We start from the raw sequence: 15,073 nt of genomic DNA on the forward strand, positions 1-15,073 counted from the left end.
ATGCTGTTAAGTGGCCCCAGTAAGATACCATCAAGATCAATAATATTAACTGAATAAAAATAAAATTTCCAAGTAAATTATGTTTCTCCATAAATACTTTACCCTATCACATTCCTAATAGGACATAAGCTTACCACCTCCCAAATCAGCAAGATGAAAAACATCTTTTTTTGTCTATATCATATAGACAAAGGGTAACAGCCCTTGCCCATTACCTCACCATGAGGCACCAAGTGTCACTAGTTTTAAGCTGAGTGATGGAAAATGAGTATGCATGACAGAGTGTTAAAGTAATGTGATTGGGTAAGTATTTTTGGAGAATCAAATTGGATTTCTGTTCAATTACACTCCCTAATCACATTAACATTAACAGGAGAATATGTGATAGTGGGAGGGAATGCAGAGGATCCATCCCATACCCTAGGCATCCTTGAGGGAAGAAGTTGGATTGACTATATGAAAGATAACCCATTCCCTCAACTTTGATGCAGCACAGCCAACAGTCATGTAACCTATGGCGATCATAACTGGTTAAGAAAAAGAGTTATTGGAACTCTTCTTACCAACAAAGTGAGAAAATCTAGCAAAAGCACTAGGTATGATCGTAATGTAGCCTGTGCTGATGTTATATAGAGTTGGTGGGGAACTAGACTGCAGCCACTGGACCCACCAGATTCAATTCTTGTCTCTGGGAAACTAGGTCCCTGAGACTGAAACTTGAGAAGGTTGAATATACATGTTAGCCAATAGCTTCTATCATTGCTAGAAAGAGAAGTTCACTGAGTGTGCTCTAATTTTATGAGCTGAAATCTTCATGAGGTGACTCATTTTTTTGTGACTTAAGAGTGTATGACCCATTTCAGCAACGATATTAGGGACTGAGGGGTAATATCTTCTTTCCTGAACTTGACCAGGAGGAAGTCATTTTCTTGTTCCTCAAAGTATCTCTGTTCTCTTCATGTAACATCTGAAAGCCTGGATGGGATCTTGCAGGGACACTTTGCTTGACTTTTCCATCAAAAAGAATATGTGCATGATTACTCTCTGTCCACTGAAGGCAGCCTATTCTTGGCAACAAGGTCTGGTTGTGTCATGAGGACTACAGAAGCATCCAAGCTGAGGTGAAGATAGTTCAGTCCATTGAAGATGCATGTAATTTGCTCAGTCTGCATGAAGCTAAAACTATCAGAAAACAAGATTTTGTATGATAAAGCTTCATCGGGACTTCCCTAAAGGCTTCAATTTTAACTAAGCCATGTCAGGACCTATGTGAGATTCATTTTGGAAAACAGAGTGAGAAACTTTAGTCTTTTCAAGTCAAATCTGGGTACAAGATCTGATCAATCTTTATCGTGACTGGTATCTCATCTGCGAAGATGCATGAATGTGTTGGATATCATGGAACGGTAGCCTTCGATGGTAACTGGAGACAACTTTTTCTCCTCATAACACCAGAGAAATAAATGTCTGCCTAATGTTGGGTGGGGTTGTGGCACTCAAAGAGCTGACATTACTGTCTTTGCACCAGTCTTAGAATATATGCCACTTTCAGTCATATGTCTTCAAAGTGGAAAGCCTTCTTGCTTGCAATATTCTTGCCATAATCAAAGGTTAGAATTCTTTCCTACAGAGGGCACTTGTGTCCAAACCAGGCATGAAGGAGTTGGTCTGGACAGGGATGGAATACCTGGGACTGTGGAAAAGATTCAGCTGCACCAGAAGAGACAGTGAATCTCCTGGGTGGATCTATCACCAAATGCAACAGACTGTTGACCTGAGGACTTAAACCATCTAAGAGGGGCAATCAGAATCAGTTGCAATACTGACCTTTTAATTTCTCAATTATTCTTGGTACAAAGATTGTGGGTGGGTAGAGAATGGCCACCCCACCCCCTTGCAACTGACTGAAAGTGCATCCACTGCCCAAGCTGTAGGGTACATTACTGGAGAGACAAAGGTGGGCAATTTTAGGTTACCTTTGTAACAAAAATGTCAAATGTAATAAAAGATCAATTGCTGAACCGACCATTCAGCATGACCAGACTGTCCTTTTCTTGACAGTATCAGCCATGATATTGATTTTGCCGGGAATGTGTCTGATTTGAACAGTTATGTTGAGTTGGGAACACCAATGCAGGAATTGCTAACCAACATGCACCAGTTGGGTGATTTTTGGCCCCCCCCCCCCCTTGCTTGAAGAGATAGGCAACCATCACCAAGTTGTCTGACATGATTAAGACAACTAACCCAAATAGCTGGTCTTTCCAGATGTCAAAGGCACCTAATACAGTCTTCATTTCTAGAAGGATACAGGGAGACATATCCTATGATCCTCGCATGCTGCTGGCAGTCTTGAAGCCTGGCAACAGGTAAACTCTACAACCATACATACTGGCATCTGTACATACTATAACTTATGACTGGGGCTTTTCCAGAGGAATTTCTCTTTGTGAGCCAATCAAAGTTGTACCACTGAATCAGCAATGATATTATCTTGTTCATGATTTCAGATCTTTTGATTGTATGGACTGAAAAAAAGGGGCACCACTGATCCAGCAAAGCACACATGCCAATCCCACCGAGAGGTATAAGCATAATTATTGCTATTATATGTGGGAAAAAAGCATAATTTGGGCATTATAAGTTTATTCTCTATATTACATACCAGAACTACAGCATGTACGAAAAAGATACATCTATTTTTGCTACTAACCTAGTTCTGCACCTAGTCAAAATTCTTGTTACAAAGGGCAAAATCCATATGTATTAGAACCAGAATACAAACACAAAATATACTGAAAAATTTGTTACATTCATCACTCACTTTAACTAGTCTAGTGCATGTGCAACTTTCACTGAATGACTGTAAACAAGAATTATACAATGAGCATGCTTGTGTGCTCAGCATGCTATATTATGTTATTCTTCTAAAGTTTGAAAAGCGGTGTTAATTTGTCCTTTCTTCTGATTGGACATTTTTGAAGTTCGCAAAGATCCATCTGCTCTAATGTTTTCCAGTATATAAAATCCATAACCAGCACCATAAGGCATTTTGCTTAACATGTGGTGCCATTTTCTTTAAAAGTATAGACTTGTCTGCCAACTAGATAGCTTATCAATATAAATCTAATTCAGAATTCAAATTTGAAAAAAAAGACATGTTTTCTTGGAAATGGGTCATATACATTTGCTAGAAATAAGAAATATGGAAAGTACTCTTATGCTCTCTTTTTACATATTCTCAAATTTATATAAAAAAAGCATAATCCATATACATGCAAGCATAAAATGTAATTTGATGAAAAAAAGTGTAATGATTATGCCAAAAGTGGAATGGTTGGCATGTATGAGCAAAGCCATTTGTGAAGGTGCATGAAAAGATGGCTCAGTGGTATCAGGTCTGCTGCCACAGTGAATAATCTGAAAGAACAATACTAGATTGAGATTAGTTTTAAATTCCATGCTGAGGCTGATAAAATGTTAAGATGGGCAGAAGTCCGAGTTTTCCCCAGTTGATTAGAAAATCAGAATAATGTTAATGGGATTGGAGATTATCCCTGACCTTGGCTAGGATAAAACTTGCCATATATTTCTGGAGGATGTTGTCCAGGTATACTACCAGTGCTGTGGATAAAGTTGACTGGAACAGGGTGATGAAAAAGTACAAAATCTTGGTGAAAACCCATGGACTTATGTTTAGGTTGAATGGGAGAGCTCAAATCGGATTAATCAAACCATCTCCATCTTTAACTTCATTGATGAAATATACTGATTGTACTTTTGTACAAGGATGAGCCTTGAACAGAAACTCCAGCGACTGCAATTTGCAAACGATCTCCAATGCCCATTTACTGATTAGCAACCACATCTGCTATATGATTTTGGCCTTCTCTTTTTGCGAAGGAACTGCTGTAGCTAGCAGAAAGGGCAAGAGGGGAGGGGGTTGGAAAGAAACAAAATCTAAAGCAGCAGCATAATGACTTGGATCACCCACTCGTTTTCTGGAAATAGAGCAATCCAATGAGAACTAAGTACAGAAGCCTGGCACCTACCATTAGGCTGTCCAAGATGTGTTGGTGTTTCATGTCCCTGAAGGTGTGCACATAGTGCAAATGAGGCACAAGTCCTGGTTATTCTCATGAGCTTTAAATTTCTTGCATCCAGAACATCTGTACATCATTCAGTAGGTTTGGAAATGGCAAAAGCAACAAAAAAGTTAATGAACCAAGCACAAAACACGTTATTGTCACCAAAATGATTCCTGTTACCAACACAGTGAGCGAGAACATGTAGAGAATGCGACAAAAATGAGGTACAACACGCAAGGATACTCTGATGAAACATATGGTCTGAAACAGTGAAGTTCACAAATGTGACAAATTCACTTAAAAATAAACATGAAAAAATAACAAAGATTCAACATGTTACTATGCAAAAATGATCCAAATTTGATGATAGATGGTTGAAATTCAGGAGAATTTTGAATGGATTCTTGGGAGGTCTCTGCTTAATGTTGACTTATCAGCAGTGAAAGCTTAAGATTAATGACACCTGACAGCATCAAAGGGAGGTGCTGGGTGAGGGTTAATGCCTTTTGTCTAAATAATATACCGCAGATGGAAAAGACAATTTTCAACTTTCTGGATTTCGAAGGCATTAAGCTTATATCCTAGTGTCACTGTAATTGCAGAATTAATTTGAAGCAGAAAAGTAATCCATGTTGATGGAAATGCTGATTAAATGAACAATTTGCTTAAAATATCATCTATTCTACTCTGTTGTTTTGGGAACCATGTTTGAGATGTAATGACAAAACATCTCCTTGTAAAACGTCCTAATTCTGTATGTTTTTAAATTAAGTTTACCCATATCTGTTTTATTGGGTTGGGTAATTAAACAGAACTGAATTTACTGGTTCTGATATGTGTTTTATTGGGTTGGGTAATTAAACAGCACTGAATTTATTGGGTCTGATATATGTTTTACTGGGTAGGGTAATTAAACAGCACTGATTTCATTGGGTCTGATATGTGTTTTATTGGGTTGGGTAATTAAACAGTACTGAATTTATTGGGTCTGATATGTGTTTTATTGGGTAGAGTAATTAAACAGTACTGAATTTATTGGGTCTGACATGTGTTTTATGTAGGGTAATTAAATAGCACTGAATTTATTGGGTCTGATATGTGTTTTACTGGGTAGGGTAATTAAACAGTACTGAATTCATTGGGTCTGATATGTTTTATTGGGTAGGATAATAAAACAGCACTGAATTCATTGGGTCTGATATATGTTTTATTGGGTAGGGTAATTAAACAGCACTGATTTCATTGGGTCTGATATGTGTTTTATTGGGTAGGGTAATTAAACAGCACTGAATTCATTGGGTCTGATATGTGTTTTATTGGGTAGGGTAATTAAACAGTACTGATTTCATTGGGTTTGATATGTGTTTTACTGGGTAGGGTAATTAAACAGCACTGAATTTATTGGGTCTGATATGTGTTTTATTGGGTTGAGTAATTAAACAGCACTGAATTCATTGGGTTTGGTATGTGTTTTATTGGGTAGGGTAATTAAACAGCACTGAATTCATTGGGTCTCTTATGTGTTTTATTGGGTAGGGTAATTAAACAGCACTGAATTAACTGGGTTTGATGTGGGTTTCACTGGGTAGGGTAATTAAACAGCACTGAATTCACTGGGTTTGACGGTCTGATACGTGTTTTATTGGGTAGGGTAATTAAACAGAAATGAATTTATTGGGTCTGATATGTGTTTTATTGAGTTGGGTAATTAAACAGCAATGAATTTATTGGGTCTGATATGTGTTTTATTGGGTTGGGTAGTTAAACAGCAATGACTTTATTGGGTTTGATGTGGGTTTCATTTGGTAGAGTAATTAAACAGCACTGAATTTATTGGGTCCTAACTGCAAGTAGAATTAAATGTGCTTTACAATGAACTAATCCTAATCCCTTAGCAATGCATGCAACACATGAACCTACCTATGACAATATGGCCATCAGCATGGGAGATGTCAATGTGTAAATTTTATTGAAGTTATAATGCCATTTATTGCTTTGATAGCATTTTCGGACTTTGACCACATAATACTGGTACCATTTGCTGACTCTGACCACCTAATACTGGTACCATTTGATGACTGACCACCTAATACTGGTACCATTGGCTGACTCTGACCACCTAATATTGGTACCCTGTGCTTACTATGACTACCTAATAATTGTGCTATCTGCTGACTTTGACCACCTAATACTGGTGCCATTTGCTGACTTTGACCACCTAATACTGGTGCCATTTGCCAACTTTGACCACCTAATACTAATGCCATTTGCCAACTCTGACCACCTAATACTAGTGCCATTTGCTGACTTTGACCACCTAATAATTGTGCCATTTGCTGACTTCGACCACCTAATACTGGTGCCATTTGCCAACTTTGACCACCTAATACTAATGCCATTTGCCAACTCTGACCACCTAATACTGGTGCCATTTGCTGACTTTGACCACCTAATACTAGTGCCATTTGTGACTCTGACCACCTAATACTGGTGCCATTTGCTGACTTTGACCACCTAATACTGGTGCCATTTGTGACTCTCACCACCTAATACTGGTGTCATTTGCTGACTATGACCACCTAATACTGGTGCCATTTGTGACTCTCACCACCTAATACTGGTGTCATTTGCTGACTATGACCACCTAATACTGGTGCCATTTGCTGACTTTGACCACCTAATACTGGTGCCATTTGCTGACTTTGACCACCTACTACTAGTGCCATTTGCTTGATTTAGTGTGTATTACTGTTATTTTCAGTGAAATCATTCAGCAGAACCACTAACAAACCAGCAAACAAGTAAAGTGAAGCCCAGTATGTCCTGTGTAATCACTTTCATGGACACTGATGTATTAAGCAGGTGAAAAGTTTGAACAGCTGTTCCTATACAGCATATCAGTACTGTACGTGCAAATGTTCTGAAGTTATGTCTGTTTGTTCAAAGAAAAACTTGTCAGATGGAAAGTTGCTGTATACTTGAGATAATAATTCATTTTGTCAGCCTTTTCTTTTCTGAGAAAACCATGAAAGCCATGCCTATACTGTATTGTACTACATACTAAGTTTTCAAGAAAATAAAGAGTGAAAAAACCTGAATGTTCTTACAAAATCTGGAGTGTTATGTATTGATGGACTGTTCAATTTGAGCACAGAACCAGTACAGTATCATAAAGGCATAAACATACTATAATTCTCCCTTGATAATCCCACCAAAAATGTTAAACCATAAAAACACCAATCACTTTAAAATAATGACGACATGGCAATAACATGGTTTCCTCATAAAGAGAAAAAAGAAATATCGTTCTGGACACATACATACTGCAAGACCTATTTAGGAGAGTAAACAGGACTCTGGTTTGAATGTCTGTCCTAATTTATGCAGATTTTAGTGTCTAATCATGACTGCATGTCTTCGATTACATCAATCATACAATTAAAATGTACAGTGAACAATGACGGGCTTTTTTAAAAAAAGACTGGTCATATTTATTTCTCAATTTCTATAACAAATTACATAAAACTGTCACAGAATAATGTCACAGACTACAGACAGCAATGTACAATAGTGATTATATGGTGCCAGCTGAAATTAAACTTCAAAAATGTAAAAATGAATTGCATACAAATTTTGAGACGATAAATTCTTACATGAGAATAAAAATATAAGGAAAAATTGGTAAAACCTGGCGTATTAATTAGAAGGGTGAGGGCACCAGCTGACACAGATTTCTGCATATGTTTTGGGCTGGCAGTTTTGAACTTGCTGGTCCTCTGTTCCCTAGCTTCATCCACTGGTGATAGACCTTGAATAAATTGCATTAGAGTATTACAATTTAAAAATGGGCTCTACAAATAGCACAAAATATTCCCAATTGATGATCGTTTCCCTACTAATGACCGTAACTGCCAAACTAGAAACATCAGGGATACATAAAAAAACAGTCTGGGTAAGGAAACAGGCCACTGACTTAAATTATCCCTTACTGTGACCTTGATTTTTTGGGCATGAAGTATGACAGGGAATAAAGCAATGAAACTCAAATCATGACATAAAATGCTCTAAAGTTTCCTTAAAATATTTTCATTTGTTCACATAGGATAGCTATACATGAATATATGTCACTGATTTTATATTTTCCATTGCTGTGACCTTGACCTTGATGCAGGGGGAATGGCTTCTGTCTAGTCAAGAAATGCAACTGGGTAAACCTTCATTAAAATATCACAAGTGGTTCAGAAAATTATGCTTTAGATAAGGATACAAGTGAAAATTACATTGTACCTTTGCTGTGTCCTTGACACTCAGGTATGGTACAAACATGATCAATAACTGGCTAAAGTTTCATTGTAATATGTTCAGTGGTTCAAAGGTTATACATCAGACAAGTAGTCAAATCACAGAATTACATTTTATTTTGCTCTGAACTTGACCTTTCAGGTAGGGGTTGTGGCCACAGTACATTATATACTAAGTCATGATTGGGTAAATTGGCATTAAAATATCATAAGAGGTTTAAACGTTATACTCCAGACAAGGATACAAGTCACAGAATTACATTTTCCCTAGCTGTGACCTTTGAGGCAAGGGGTGTGTACAAAACATTATGAATTTAATGTTTTAAATTTGCTGATAAATTTAAAATGTTTTCTTTGCGAAATTCAATTTTTTTCAGAGTTCAGTGAGTTTCAAGTTGTAAAAACCATGTGTTACCTTACCTTGTAAGAAGGGGCATGGCTATGGTACATAACACACCATCTATACATCACACATAATTAAAGTTTCATTAAAATATCTTCAAAGGTTGAAAAGTTTAATCTGAACAAGGAAACAAGTCAGATAATTCCATTTTCAATTGTTGTGACCCTGATCTTGAGGTGGGGGCATGGCTTTAACATGAAACACTGTCTAATCATGATATGTGGGACTGTCTAATCATAATATGTGAGACTGTCTAATCATGCTATGTAACACTGTCTAAGCATATGTAACACTGTCTAATCTTGGTATGTAACACTGTCTAATCATAATATGTAACAGTATCTAATCATAATATGTAACACTGTCTAATCGTAATATGTAACACTGTCCATTCATACATAACACTGTCTAATCATGCTATGTAACACTGTCTAAACTTATGTAACACTGTCTAATCATATGTAATACTGTCTAATCATGATATGTAGCACTGTCTAATCACATTATGTAAGACTGTCTAATGATGATATCTAAGACTGTCTAATCATGATATATAAGACTGTTTTATCATACGTAACACTGACTAATCATGGTATGTAAGGCTGTCTAATCATACATAACACTTGTCTAATCATGATATGTAACCCTGTCTAATCATAATATGTATCACTATCTAATCATAATATGTAACACTGTCCAATCATGATATGTAGCACTGTCTAATCACATTATGTAAGACTGTCTAATGATGATATCTAAGACTGTCTAATCATGATATATAAGACTGTTTTATCATACGTAACACTGACTAATCATGGTATGTAAGGCTGTCTAATCATACATAACACTTGTCTAATCATGATATGTAACCCTGTCTAATCATAATATGTATCACTATCTAATCATAATATGTAACACTGTCTAATCATAATATGTATCACTATCTAATCATGATATGTAACCCTGTCTAATCATAATATGTATCACTATCTAATCATAATATGTAACACTGTCTAATCATAATATGTATCACTATCTAATCATAATATGTAACACTGTCTAATCATAATATGTAATGCTGTCTAATATGTCACACTGTCTAATCATGATATATACTTGGGCAAAGGTGCAAGAAAATCTTAAGACGGGTTTATTAAGCTGGCAATACTATTCAATTTCTGGACACAAGGTTTTACACTTGATATTATTCATGACTGGAACAATAGCCCATTATTAATTCTTATTGGCTTAGTTCAGTAAAAACACATATATTAAAGTCCAGAAAAGCTAAATATTGTGTATGTGTGTTTGAATTTTTCATGTAGCTTTAACAATTATAAATAATGTAAATAAATGAAGAGTCCATTTGGAATTTAAACAGGTATAGCTGTGTGCCTTGAGGTGTGCATAACAATTAAGTTGCAATGACACATATAAGTCATAAACTGTCCATAATCCTGAACTGTGGTTAGTCTTGGGTTCTGTTTACTACTGTTTTATGAACCTAAAATTATCCATGTCAAATTATAGTTTATCTATAAAATAATTTTTTCATGCAACTTTTAATTTCAACACATATTTATGGTCAGATAAAGTATTTTCAACTTAGTTTGGCAGCACACAGTTATATCTATATACATTGTACATTTTTGACGTTCCTGATATATACGCTTCTGTGTCAAGTTGAACTGCAAACAAAAAAGATCATTATCTGCCATAGCAAAATGTGCTTTCAGATCATGGTCTATATTGTTTGTTCAACTGATTACTCCTAACAACTGCGCAGATCCATATCTACCAGTGCATCATGCGATGGCCGGTATGGGTCTGTGCATTTTGCAGTTGGAATCATCTAATAAGTGGGTATATACAGTCTCTTAAATCTCACCATTATTTATTATGTTGGACAGTAATAGACCAGTATGTACATACCACTAGTGGAGGGCTTGTCATCATCTGAGGACACTGCAAGTCGTGGGATGTTGCTCAAGGAGGATTTCAATGAACGTTTTGTCACAACTGGAGAGGAATCACTCTCATTTTGTGAACCAGAGGAGTCCGATGAAATTGTCCTTCTGACCAAATGCTGTCTGGAGTAACTGAAACAAAAAATAAAAATTATGTTTTTTAATGCCTAGAATATAACTGTATTGTTACCATTCTAGATTAAAAAACATTTAAATTTTTAAATACGTTTCAAAAGAAGATACAATATAAATGTTCAGTAGATGTGAAGTTTGTGAGATGAGCTGAAAATAGTAAAGAAAAAATAATGTAATGGAAATATTTAATATATGCCATAGGATGGATATGTCTAGGAATAATGTAATGGGAATATTTACTCTGTCACTGAATGTGCATAGGAATAATGTAATGGGAATATTTACTCTGTCACTGAATGTGCATAGGAATAATGTAATGGGAATATTTACTCTATGTCACTGAATGTGCATAGGAATAATGTAATGGGAATATTTACTCTATGTCACTGAATGTGCATAGGAATAATGTAATGGGAATATTTACTCTATGTCACTGAATGTGCATAGGAATAATGTAATGGGAATATTTACTCTATGTCACTGAATGTGCATAGGAATAATGTAATGGGAATATTTACTCTATGTCATAGAATGTGCATAGGAATAATGTAATGGGAATATTTACTCCATGTCACTGAATGTGCATAGGAATAATGTAATGGGAATATTTACTCTATGTCACTGAATGTGCATAGGAATAATGTAATGGGAATATTTACTCTATGTCATAGAATGTGTGTAGGAATAATGTAATGGGAATATTTAATATAGGCATAGGATGTGTGTAGGAAGTGACACATTGTATTATTCAACAAGTACATAAACTTTATGTACAATAAACACCGATTTGAGATCAAAAACAAAACATAAATATGTGTATTTCATATGTTATGAAGTGATGCTACCAGGTGTTGTATCACACTGTTTCATATAGTACCTGTGATGTGACAACATAACTAATAAATTGGGATATTTCATTTAATACTTTTGAAGTGACTATACTAATACATTGGAACGTGATAAACATTATTTCTAATTAAAAGCTATATACCAAAGTTCATTTACTATTGATACAACCTGAAAAAATTTAGTATCTGCATCATGATTGTACAAAGACTGTTACTTCCATCAGGATATGGTTACAAGAAATGTATACTACTGCAGAATAAAGTAATTATACCCTAGATAGCATATAAATACTTCCTGCTCTTAAAAAACAAGTCACTTTAAACCAATTCAGCAAGATATAACCTGCCCACTCACAAATGAAAACTTTAAACAAAGCCATATTGTAACTGATGATGAAGCTGCCACTACCAGAATAAAAATGACTCTTGCTTTTGCACTGCCAACAAAAGTTTGAAAATTTAAAAGATTCAGAGAGAAGTACCTATCAGAGCCATCGAAGACATTATCCTCAAGCCGCATGGTGCTAACTTCAGTCTTTGAGGTCTCAGTGTCTGAGCTGGCCCGTATTCGCTGCTGTGACAGCACAGATTGCAGTTCAAGTGAAGAGTCTGAATGATCTGAGTGATTCGAGTCCTTGCGTTCTAAAGCCTTTTTTTCTAGTAGCCTTGTCCTCATCTCATCAGCACTTGAGTGTCGACGCCTATCTTGTGTTCTCCATTCCCCAGTGTCCTAATACAACAAGAAAGATTTCATTTAGTTATGCACAAAACACTGTTTAGACTGATGACATTGGAACGATAAAAAATCTGTCTTTGAGATGTTTCTTTATACAGAGATGCCCAGTGAGGCAAGTTTACCTGTACTGGCAATTATGTATTGCCAATCTCTGCAAGTCTGACAAAGGCTCTCAGAACTGAAATTGCAAATGGCTGCAGACCAATCTTGCACCAGTATTTCATTGTGGAAACCTAACATTTCTATTTACAACAATTCTGAAATTTCACAATCTTATATATATATATATATGTTACACACATCTTTATTCTGTTTATTCTGTTCATTTTTACTAGTTTGACAGAAAAGAAATATGTTACCTCCTGAAGCTCTTCAATTTTGGAGTACACCTTGCTATATCTTGGTGAACAGGAAGAGAAGCTATGAAAAAGTACATCATCAGCATCATCAGCATCTGTGTCTTCTGTGTCCAGGTCATGGTTGTATCGTTCACTTCGCACTAAAAAAAATTCCAGCAACTTTTTTTAATTGTTATCCACGAAACCTCAAGATGGCAATGTAAACTTATCACATAATATATAATAATGTAATGTAATAATGTTTACAATCAACTAATCTGTATTATACTGGCTTATAAGTCAAGTCCAAGTGAAACTGCAAAATCGCAGATATACAGTCCTATAATGCACCAGGCAGATCTGGGTTTATGAAGTTTGTAAGGAGTAAATTGGAATATGAAACAATACTCACCAAGTTGAAGTTTGATGATAATTTCATTGAACCTGTAGTACCCTTTACGATCACAAGATGACATAATAGGTGACATGATTGGTCAGTCCATACAGAGGTAACAGGATACAAGATAAGACCCAGGGAGTGTGTGTGTGTGTGTGTGTGTGTGATCTGTAAGGGTACTACAGGTTCAATGAAATTATCATCAAACTTCAACTTGGTAAATATCTTTTAATCTTCCAATTTTATTATACCTTCAAGACCCATTGAGATATTTAGAATGTATCCAGTGACAGAAGAATAGTAGGGTAAAAAAGACCGATCATAAATCATAAGAATTTATTATGCAAATGCAAGTGAACATGACAAATGCATGTACTAAATTTAATAACAATGGGTTGTAACTGATCAAATGGGTTTACACTGAATGACAAGTCTAATGTGATAGATTTCTGATAAATATTGATAAATATTTCAGAAAGATGGAGTCTTAGCTCCAGTCAGCTGTTTTGAATGTTACAGCCTGAGGTAACATGTCTGAATGAGTAGCTCTTGTGAATGCCATTCTTGTATTATGTAGTGTAAAATGTCAGTACTGATGGCAGAAGCTTGCATGGTGGATTTCAGCCATCTTGAAATAGTGTGCCTATTTACTGCCCCAAAAAAGAGCATAGAAACCAACAAACAGTTTGGTTTCTATATTCTTAATACTATTTATATCCTATCAAAATATATACAAAAGTGACTGTAAAAAGATACCAACAAACAGTCTGGTTTCATTATCCTTCATACTGTTTATGTCCTATCAAAATATATACAAAAGTGACTGTAAAAAGATACCAATCTTGTGCATAAGCTGCTAAGCAATTTCATCCAACTAATTAGATTGCTTAAGAGCACTCTGTTCTCATGTATATGTAAATTCGTAACATCTAAGAAATTAAGGTATTTGATCTCTTTTGCTAGAAGCAATGCAAGAAGCGAAGCCAATGTGTATGAGGGTAAGCTTCAAGAAAAGTTTATAAACTGGTAAAAGTAATTTCAGTATTTTAACACAATATTAACATATGAAGTGACTTCATTCCTGTATAAATTAGATCTCTGGTTAAAACACTGGTTACATGCAAACAATGGGTGTTGCAAATAATTTGAACCATCTAACAAAACTACAGTAATAACAGATATAGCTGTAGTGATAGTAATATAGTCCATTTAAACAAGCACAGGTAAGGATGCCAAAACAAAATGTACAAATTAGCAAAATGAAAAGATCAGGTTTTCAACATAAAAGCACAGCAATCACTGGAGATATGTCCGATATTGTAACTGTGTTGACCTTCTCAAAATACAGCATAAAATATCAGAAAGATAGTAATGGGTGCATCATGGTGAAGTTCTGTGGAAGAAACAGAACCTCAAATGTTCTGGGCAGTATGTACTCCTGACAGGACTTAAGACAACAGTTTGGGGAACCATGGCTAAGTACTAAAGATTGGTGCTACCATCATCACCTTCCCACCCCTTCCTCCAATTTCTGTAGAACTCTAAGAATGACACTAAAATGGGGAGGAACATATGGAAGAGTGTAAATGCTCCAAGATAACACAAAGCATCAACAAGTAAATATCGAGGGTCTGGTCTGCATTAAAGATAACTAGGCAGCTGGCAAATCAGTCTTGAGGCAAAAAGTGTCACATGTAATAAGGTATTTTCAACTCCCTGGAAATTTTCTGGCCTCAACCTGCATGGTTGAATAAGTACAGCTGAACATCAGGGCTATATGCGATGTGCCAGGCAGATGACAAGTGCTGAACCAAGTGTCTGTTGCTCTACACCATTCTTGTATTAAAACCCCCTAAAGAA

The 15,073-nt window shown here is 35.8% G+C and overlaps 1 protein-coding gene across 3 annotated transcripts in view; it reads right to left on the bottom strand.

Annotated features, from left to right (window-relative positions):
* LOC149807158 (microtubule-associated serine/threonine-protein kinase 2-like) overlaps positions 1-15,073 on the bottom strand; it is a 346,090-nt gene that overhangs the window by 14,868 nt on the left and 316,149 nt on the right. For all 3 annotated transcript variants that reach the window (XM_089962846.1, XM_089962854.1, XM_089962861.1), the window contains 4 exons: positions 12,838-12,977; positions 12,225-12,472; positions 10,725-10,891; positions 7,777-7,896 (listed from right to left, as the gene is read on the bottom strand). In XM_089962846.1, coding sequence (XP_089818972.1) covers positions 7,777-7,896; positions 10,725-10,891; positions 12,225-12,472; positions 12,838-12,977 — 675 coding nt within the window. The remainder of the gene's footprint in view (positions 1-7,776; positions 7,897-10,724; positions 10,892-12,224; positions 12,473-12,837; positions 12,978-15,073) is intronic.

This window comes from Sinohyriopsis cumingii, chromosome 1 (assembly GCF_028554795.1).
Source record: "Sinohyriopsis cumingii isolate HCF-2022 chromosome 1, ASM2855479v2, whole genome shotgun sequence".
Taxonomy (NCBI): Eukaryota; Metazoa; Mollusca; class Bivalvia; order Unionida; family Unionidae; genus Sinohyriopsis; species Sinohyriopsis cumingii.